The sequence below is a fragment of the Triticum aestivum genome, chromosome 3D, assembly GCF_018294505.1.
Source record: "Triticum aestivum cultivar Chinese Spring chromosome 3D, IWGSC CS RefSeq v2.1, whole genome shotgun sequence".
NCBI lineage: Eukaryota > Viridiplantae > Streptophyta > Magnoliopsida > Poales > Poaceae > Triticum > Triticum aestivum.
Window position 1 is genome coordinate 464017641 of NC_057802.1, and position 9666 is coordinate 464027306.

A 9666-nucleotide genomic window follows, 5' to 3' on the forward strand; every position below is an offset into this window, starting at 1 on the left:
TCTATTTGCCGATGATTCTTTGATTTTGATGAAAGCGGACGGGGTTAATGCAAATTCTTTAAGAGATGTTCTGCAATCATACTGTAGTGCGTCTGGACAAATGATAAGTGAAGCCAAATGTAGTATATATTTTAGTCTGAATACAACAATTGAAAAAAGAGTTGAGGTGTGCACAACTCTTAATATTCTTGTGGAGGCTTTGACTGAAAAATACCTGGGTCTACCATTGTTGGTGGGGGCAGACAAGAGTGATAATTTCCAATACTTGGTGGATAGGATTTGTCAATTGGTGCAAGGGTGGAAAGAAAAAACTTTATCTATGGGGGGCAAAGAGGTTCTACTTAAAGCTGTAGCCCAAGCTCTTCTGACATATGCAATGTCTGTATTCAGGGTTCCGAAAAAAATATGCAAAGGAATCACGGATGCAATAGCGCAGTGTTGGTGGGGTGATGACATCAGTAATAAGAAGATGCACTGGTTTGCCTGGTGGAAGTTTTGTGGCCCAAAATCTAGGGGAGGGATGGGGTTTAGAGACCCTCATTGTTTTAATTTGGCGATGCTTGCGAAGCAAATTTGGAGATTACTGGAGGCACCAGTTAGCTTGTGTGCAAGAGTTCTGAGGAGTAAGTATTACCTTGATGGTAAGATTCTTAATGCAAAACTTAAACCTGGTTCTTCCTTCACGTGGCAGAGTATATTGTCTGGTCTCAACACTTTTAATAAGGGGGCGATATGGCGTGTTGGAGATGGGCAGCAGATTGAGATCTGGGAGGATGCATGGCTTCCATGTAGTAATTCTGGAAGGGTATTAACACCTAAGGGTCATTTCTTACTAAAATATGTCTATGAACTGATTGATCCTTGCACAGGGAGATGGGATGTTGATCTGATTCGTAGTATCTTTTGGGAGGTTGATGTCCAACAAATATTGTCGATTCCATTGAGTCAGCATGGTATGGGCGATTTTGTGGCATGGAAATTTAACAAGAATGGCCTCTTTTCAGTTCGATCCGCATATCATGTGGAGTGGGAATCGACATTCGGTGTATCCATGGAACGATCGGATGGGGCCGGATCACCAGGTTTAAACAATGTTTGGAGAGACATGTGGAAATGTGCAGTGCCAGCAAAGGTGAAAATTTTCGCCTGGAAATGTTTAAATGGCATTCTTCCTTGTTATGGTGTATTGGCCAACCGTCATATTATGAATAATTGCCTGTGCCCGGTCTGCAAAAAATATTGCGAGGATATTAAGCATGTTCTATTTCAGTGTGCGGAAGCAAAGGAAATCTGGGTCAAACTCGGTTTGATAGAAGTGGTCAAAGAAGCTTGCGAGGTCGATCGGTCTGGTAGTGCTGTTCTGGATTATTTGTTAGCAGGGAGGTTTAAGAATCCAATTGATGCATCTGTGAAGTACATAAAAGAAACAATTTTGACATCGGCTTGGTACATTTGGTGGAGAAGAAGACAGACGATCCATGCAGAAAGTTTGCAGTCCTTGTCACATGCAGCGCTATCAATTCAAGTTTTGGTGTCAAATTTTGTTAAAGCATCAGGTAAAGAGTCCCAACCAAAGTCGAGTATCTGGAAGAGGGCGACTACTGGATTTATCTCTGTAAATGTTGATGCAAAGTTTGATATTGACTTGGGCTCTGGAGCTACGGGCGTGGTGATTAGAGATGATAAGGGAAGATTTCTAGCAGCAGGCTCCCAGATCATTCCCTTCGCGATAGATGCGGCAACTACTGAAGCACAAGCAGTTTTGGACGGAATTCATCTTGCAAACCAACTTGGGTGTCAGAAATTGGCAATCCAATCAGATTGTTCAGAAGTTATTAATATTCTTCAGAATGGGGGGTTTTCTGCGACAACTGCAGCGCCAATATTCGAGGACATATGTATACAGGCAAGCTCGTTCGGCAACGTTCAGTTCACATATTGTCCAAGGGAAGCGAACCGTGTCGCACATACGCTAGCCCAGGAGTGTAATTCAGAGAAGTGTTTTTGGGTTGATGACCCCCTAGCTTTATTTTATCGTTGTTAATTGACGATGTTAGTGTGATTTAAATTAATAAAACAAGCCATAATGGCATTCAAAAAAAAAACTCCTCATTGGGTTTGACACTTAATTATCTAAAAGGCAACAATAGACCTCCTACAATTGTGGGTTATTAGAGCCTCGGGGATCCCAGAGGACATCAAGAGTTGTTCTCAGAGTCGTCCTCTCCTGACGTATGCCATCATGGGATTAGCTTCCCCTTGAAGCATCCCATCTCACGTCCATTACCTGGGATGCGACAAGACCATACATGACTCACTCCAGCATGGGACATGTCAGAGCCCATCCTACGAGGGGCATGGGATTTTTCTGACATGTTCTTCCTCTTGTCCTTAGAGGTGGGACAACCACAACAGGTGGCTTGTGCACCCGAGGAGGCAAGTGATCGAGACCGAGCCCTCGAGCACCCTTTCACACACCTAGCTTGATCTTGTACTCGATGACACCGAGGCCGCCTTGTCGGGGTGGTGTCGAGGGGACCCCATCTCCATCCCCGCTGACGCGGGTGCTTTGAGTGGCTAGGGAGGGGCTCTATTTCTAGCTAAGCTCGTGGTCATGGCGACCGACTGCTCAGGTTGGATCATTGAAGACATCTCCAGTGTTCCCAGAGGTAATGGTGTCCATGGGAGTGCTTGGTAGATATTTTTAGGTGGCGCCGGTGGTTTGCCACTGTGGAGATTGTGGTGGCAGTTTTATCTCGATGCGTGCCTGAGGCGGAGCTCATGGCCTGACCGAGACAATGAGTGAAAGAGGGGGTCGTGAGGGGAGGGGTGCAGGATGCGTCCACGAGTGCACAGTCGTGAAACAACGCGGTCGAAGTGCCACAACGTGAGCAGTACGCAACAGAAAGTTGTTTCTGCACTATTGCCGCTCTGGCATGTGTGGTTACCACCGCCATCATCAGCATAGACATGGTTTCGAGCCTAGGGCCCGATGTTCGGGCTGCAAGTTGGTATGGCCGAGTCCCTAGGTGTTTTGTAGGATCTACGAAGATTTCAGATGAAATGACACTTCACTAAAATGGTGCAAATTTTCTACTGCTGAGATTTGAAGAAAAAAATAGTTTGGGTATCAAATGGAAAATCTTGGGGCTGAAACTAATAGGGTAGCTTTTGAATGAGGTGTACAGACTACACAAAAAGTTTGGGGTCAATACTCAATGGTTAGATACCAATTTTTTTTACTTTGGGAGTTTTGGAAATAAAAAATTGTACTGGAGCATTTCATGTTTTAGCATAGTTGGAATATAGATGGTCATAAGATACTACCGTAATTTTGTTGGCAGAAAATTTGTGTCTAAAAAGGTGCCTCTTCACAAAGGGGTTTAAAAAGGGATTATTTTGAAGAAAAAAAATGCTTACTCAACAATCTTGGGCTTGTAATTTTTATATTGGAAGAGAATATATAGTTAGAAAAAGATTTACAAGTTAAGCTCAAGCTCAATTTCCTTTTGGAGAATGGGCTAACCATTTTCTGGAATTAATCCAGAGAAAGAATGCAAAGCTAATGAGGGTCAAATTTGTGAAATTTGGTATGTGACAGTAACGCCTAAAACATTAGGTATGTCGAGCAAAATTGTAGTGTGAGCTTGACCATGATACTTATCTCGTCTACAATGTTTACACATGATACACTTGTGTGTGCTTCACACTTCGTGACTTAAACAACTAATCGAACAATATACCTCTTTTTCTCACAAGAAAAGAAAATCATATACACCTCCGAGTTTCTCTAAGGGGATGTTTGGAGCGGTTATAGTTTGTGTGTACCCACATGTATTTGTATCTCAAGCGAGAACAAAGCGTCGGTAGACATTCAAAACTTACAATCATTTCAAATAGACCTTTAAAAGTAAAAGGAAAATTATATTCTTATGAAAAGGGGGTGATACCTGAAATCTATTGAGAACATTGGCGACTGTTTCATGCCCATGGTTAGATGAATGATATGATGAAACAAGCTAAAACCAAAATAGAACATGCACCTTGCAATAAAAAAAATTAACTGGACTAACTCAATGAAATTTAACAAGGTTTCCGATGCATGCTTCAAGTTTATGAAGCAATACACATTTTCCTCCTAATTACCTAAGTAAACCAACATTCCAACTAAATATCCCATGAAAGAAAACTGGTACATCTACTCAATGGCTTGTCCATGAGACTGAGAGATAGCTTATATGATTTCAACAAAGTACTTGTCGAGCATATCAGCAATCATGCATCACCTTCAGTAGCCTTCACCAAAGAAGTCATAGATCGACAACAATGTGTCAGTCGGGGATCTTGGGACTCTCCATTTCCCAAGAGATCGACCTTGAGGTCGATGGCCTCGCGGAGCCAACGCTCCCGACGCAACGGGTCTTCTTGCGATTTGCAAAGGTGGGGTACTGTGGGAACAGATTCAGAAGCACGGGGCGGTGGGAGTAGGCATCATGCGCCCCATAGCTGCCGGCGGCCGGGGGGAACTGGAGTACGCGCATTTGTTGGGTGTTGGAGTTGTTCGGAGATGCTGCCTGGTAGTACATGGCGGCCTGCGCCTGTGCCTGTACATTGCCATGCGCCATCATCTCCGCAGTCGGATACATTATGTGCGTCTGCATCTGTGAGTAGTAGGTTGCATTAGCCGCGGCCTGTGCTGCTGGCCCTGACATATAGCATGGCTGCTGCATGTACATTGCTGCAAGAAAAAGGAATATGGATCCAACAAAAAATATGTCAGTATAACCAAAATTTGAGGGCATGTTTGGATTGATAGTATCTTTTGTGTGTTTCCCATATTTTGCTCAACGTCCAGCAAAATATCGGGAAGCAGAAAGCTCATAAACTTACGCTGAATATCCAAACAGATTTCTCTTGATAATAGATCAAGTTGGTTTCGTTGAAACTCAAAGAAACATGAGCAATATAAATCGATCATGGTCATTTTGATCAAGTTGATATATAAAAAATGGTACAAACACAAACTACTCGCTGCTGGATTGGCTGGCACGCCTCGTTCCACTGTCAGGCCCACAAGAAATTTTCCGTCTTCCTACAATATGGGCAGAATTTCTCGCTAGGTCTGGACACGTGGGTGTAGGACGGTTAATTCCATCCAATCTGGGGCATGCGCGTATGCATGTACAGTGCAGAGACGATTAAAAGAGCTACAGAAGGTAGCAGCAGCAGGATGCTAGCCTAGCCCTACAACGTAAAATCGTGTGACCATGACTGCGAGGGTTTCCCTGCTCCATTGACACTCTACGCAGCGACACTTCGTGGGCAAGATGAGAAGGAAAAGGCTTCTCCTCAACTGACTCTTCAACGTTTGATCGTGCGGCGTGCAACACCCTTCTGACCAAGAAGAGGTGTTTGCAATGTCGATCGTGTTGCAGGCAGCCGAGCGCAATACGGGGCGTGTTGCGGATTGCCTAGCCAAGCGCTACGCGTACTACAAATCATCCACATACGCAATCTTATCTCCTCGAGTCATCGTCTTCTTCCCGACACATGCCCTTTTGCCCAAATTGAATTTTCTTTGGCAGGTCATGCCTGTCTAATTCCTCTCCAAGCAGCTGCCGCACTGATGCTTCAAGGTTGTTCCCGTTGTTACATGGCATCTCCTTGGAGCCATGCACCATCGCCGCAATTTTTGTGCAGGGGCGCTACACCACCGCTGCCAGAGAAGACCATCCAACAATGTTGCGAGCGGCAACCCCCGAAGCTGTGAAGGAGCGGCAGAGTCATGGGTGTGACGACCGCAACAGACGGCGCTGTTGCAAGTTACGGCTCTGAGCAAGGCTGGGTGCCGCGAGCCTCCGGGTTTTGCAACATCATCGGTGTTGCGACCACAACTTTGGCAACAACGGCGACATTTTGCAGCCACGGCTCCCGGCACGGACGATGTTGCCAGGACGACGGCTCGCAACACGAGCGATGTTGCGGGGCGATGGCTACTGCTTGATCCAACATCTATCGAGGTACAGCTCTTACGGCCAGCTAGCTACCCGGCTGATCTTTGCAAAAGATCAGCCGGTTGACACATAGTGCTGGCAAAAACGATAAACGGCATGTGCTACTACAAGCGAAAAGATGATGCTACCTTGCATCCGTGCGTGCACATCGTGACCAAAAAGAATACAGCCAAGCAAGCAAAGCAACCTTGTGCATGCATGCATACGAACCAAACTACCATCATGTCACTTTCTGAAATGACGACTATAGATGAGTCAACATTCATGCGTGCTAGTAATTTGCCCAGATGGATGCCATCCCATCCAATGACACGACCAGCTTTGACCAGCAGACGCATGAAAGCCGTGGGGATTGCAATGGAAAGTCGTAGATGTATACCCTTTCCAACAAAACCCCAAAGTAAAGCCAACCAAAGAAACGCACAGGCGCATCCGGGAGCTAATCAATCAAGACATGCATGCCAATTGCCAAAAGCAGATTTAATTAAATGGCGGGCTGAGCGCAGAGATGGAGAGGGTTTATGCGCGGACGTACCTTCTCTGTTGCATGCAGGAGGGTTCGGCGCCGGCGGCGCCTGCAGCTGGACCGGGGAGAAGGGGTTGCCGGGGGTCCTGCGGAGCGTCGGCAGCGGCTGGGGACGGCGGAGCTGCCTGGCGAAGTAGTCGGATCTCTGCTGCTGCTGCTTCTGCTTCTGGCGCAGCCGGTTCTGGAACCAGTAGAAGACGTTCTTGCCCTCGATGGGGCCGTGCTCTTGCAGCCTCGCCGTCACCTGGTGTATCTCCTCGGCGGTGGGGGTGCGCATCCCCTGCCGGTACAGCCCCTCCAGCACCGTGATCTGCTCCCTGGTAGGCACCCAACACGCGTTCGCTAGCGCCGCCACCGCCGCGGAGTTGGGGGATATCAGTGGGGAGAGCGGCGCCGACGTAGGGGGAGGGGAAAGGGAGAGGCCGGTGGCGGCTTCGTCGTGGTGCTCGACGCTCTCCATGGCTAGCTAGGGAAGTAGGGATTTTCTTTGCGCTTGGGTTTTGCGTCTGTGTGCGCTTGCCGTCGGGCGTGGTGTTGGGGGTATTTAAAGGCCCGTGGGAAGGTGAGGAGGACTGGGGGAGAGAGGTTGTGCCGCTGTCGCCACGCGGTCAAAAGCTGTGGATGGGCCCGTGGGGCGAGCAGAGGCGCGGCAGCGTGGCGAGACTCGTGTGCCAGCTATTTGCCGTGTACCGCGCGTGTGATCACGATAAAACACTACACATGTAGTAACATACGGGCTGGTACCTATACCGAAATAACTTTGTTCCGAGTATAGCATGTAAACGCGCGTTGTTATGATTCGTCTAGATCTATTCGGCCATTTAGTAATTCACGCGGTCAATGGTTTTCATTTTTCTCCCCCAAAAGCGCAATCATATTTCTCGGTTCTTGGATCTAGATAGAAATACGCGTGAGTTTGTGTGTTTTAGAAGATAAAATGTAAGTAAAAAATGAAGATATTAGTTGTTACCCGTGTCCTAGTCGATCACATGCATACACAGTTGTATGTACATCAGGGTACACCATACCGGCGATGTTCTCCGATACCATTTGACTGAAAAATAACTTCTTCACAAGTGTAGCATGTAAACGGCATATGGCCAGTTGTGTTCCCTCTAGATCTATTACTTCAGACACTCTAGGAAATCACTCAGTTAAGTGGTTTCTATTTTCATTTTCTCCCCTAAAAGCACAAAATGCTTCTCGTTTATTGTATCCATGGAATACACATGAGTTTGTTTGTGTGTTTCATAAAAAAACAAAAAAAAACCAAATTAGTAGCTGGTACCAATACCGACCCCGTGCAGACACAGTTGTATGTAGACTACAATACACCGACGATGTTTCTGGTACCATATGACTCGACAATAACTTGGTTCCAAGTATAGCATGTAAACAGTGCACGGCCAGCTGTGCTCTTTATCGATCCATTGATAGCTCAAGCGGTTTCTGTTTCTTGCTAAAAACAAAATCAAATTAATCGCATTCCTTTTTCTTCGGAAATAAAACCTTACCATTGTTACCATGTCCATTTTCAAAAGCTAAACATAAATTGCATTAACAACGAATCCTGGGTATATGGGCTAGGCCCATTAAATAAATCATATAATCTCTAAAAAAATCATAGAGACCCAATTGGCCCATTCATGGGTGACATGAGGTGTGAAACTTTAGTCCCACACCCTTAGTGGAGGGTGGGTTAGACCAATATATATGGTTTCATCTTCTATACATCACTAGAAACTTGAGAAGGGGGCACATACACACGCTCCACCTCTGACGTTTGGCTTGCCTCATGCAAACATGTGTGTCATGTTTCGTGAACGAGTCGAGCCATGCTAGGACCTATGGACGTTTATCCTTTTTAGCATGATAAAAGTTGGAATGGAGGAAACTTAGTGATCATCGTCTAAAGTCTATATTAAGATTGTTAGGGTCCTAGACAAATACACACCACACATAATTGCCTGTTACATTCTAGAGCTTGCACTGCCTCTAGATCATTCACATCCCGCTTCTCGACATGCACAATGAGAAAGAGCAGACCTCCGGAATCGTCTCCCTTGAGAGCATCCATGGGAGAGAGACGGTAACGTCTTGTGTGGGGTGTTCATGTGGTTGTGCAATGACACTTCGGCATCATATGTTTCATATGTATTTGTATCCCTACTGCTAGGGGTTGCTTTTAGTGTCTTACTGATGGCAATAGAGATGGACGTGCTATATTTTCCTTATCCAATTTGCATGCCTAGTTTGTACACACTACTTATGGTCCAATTATCAAGTCTAGTATGTTCGCTGTGTTTTATCTGATGTTTTTCTTGATTAAAATTAATAGAAATTGCTCTTGTATTCCAAGAAATGCTATTTGTGCCGGAATATCAATGAAACTATGTCCTTCCATGGGTTTTTATGCAATGTCATATGTGAAAGTGCAACTAATCCCCGAGTGGTTTTGATAATTATTAACACCATACAAGTCATTCATCTAATGCTCATTGATAATAGATTTCAGAGAAGATCAATGATTGGCATGGCAAGGACTAGTAATTGTGAATCCCTCAAAATGCTAAGGACAAGAATTGGAAAAGCTCCAAAACTCTTCATTTTTGGTTAAGTGATCCAAGATCACGTTGAGTCCATAGGAAAGCCAATACTATTAAAAGGGGATGAGGTTTTGATCATGACTTAATTGCTCAAGTGCTTAGTGATGTTGCTCCAGAAATCCTTAAACACTTCTCCACATCATATCTGTCCAAAACCCTAAAGTCTCATCTCGGTCCCACCAAAATTTCCTATCCCGGACTCATCGATCACACACACTGCCTAAGCCAAAACCTAGCATTTCGGTTCTACCGATACTGATCTCGGTCTCACCGAGATGGCGTGACCAAGTTTCAGTGATGAAGTTGCTTCATTTCGGAATTACCGAAATGAAACGATCGGAACTACCGAAACGAGGTCTTGCCCTAGCCATTGCACTTCGGTCGCTCCGAGATATTCTGCTTCGGTCTCACCGAGACTTCCAACATTCGAATGTTTTGCACTAGTTGGTCTCATTGAGATTTTGGTCTGGTGTCATCGAGTTGGGACAAAGGCTTGTAATAGTTGGATTTTTGGGTGAAG

At 45.4% G+C, this 9666-nt stretch overlaps 1 protein-coding gene across 1 annotated transcript; it reads right to left on the bottom strand.

Moving 5' to 3' along the window:
• Positions 1 to 4083: 4083 nt before the first annotated feature.
• Positions 4084 to 7033, bottom strand: LOC123074967 (WUSCHEL-related homeobox 5-like). Its single transcript, XM_044497680.1, has 2 exons — positions 6550 to 7033; positions 4084 to 4738 (listed from the first exon to the last, which is right to left on the bottom strand). The coding sequence occupies exons 1-2, from the start codon at positions 6998 to 7000 to the stop codon at positions 4332 to 4334; spliced, it is 858 nt and encodes a 285-aa protein (XP_044353615.1). The 5' UTR covers positions 7001 to 7033; the 3' UTR covers positions 4084 to 4331.
• Between the last annotated feature and the right edge of the window lie 2633 nt (positions 7034 to 9666).

What these genes read in the sequence shown, in the direction of transcription:
- LOC123074967 (XM_044497680.1), bottom strand. Translation starts at nt 7,000, where the DNA reads ATGGAGAGCGTCGAGCACCACGACGAAGCCGCCACCGGCCTCTCCCTT. An exon ending in TCCTGCATGCAACAGAGAAG is followed by an intron (nt 4,739 to 6,549) that starts GTACGTCCGCGC and finishes TTTTTCTTGCAG; the next exon opens with CAATGTACATGCAGCAGCCA.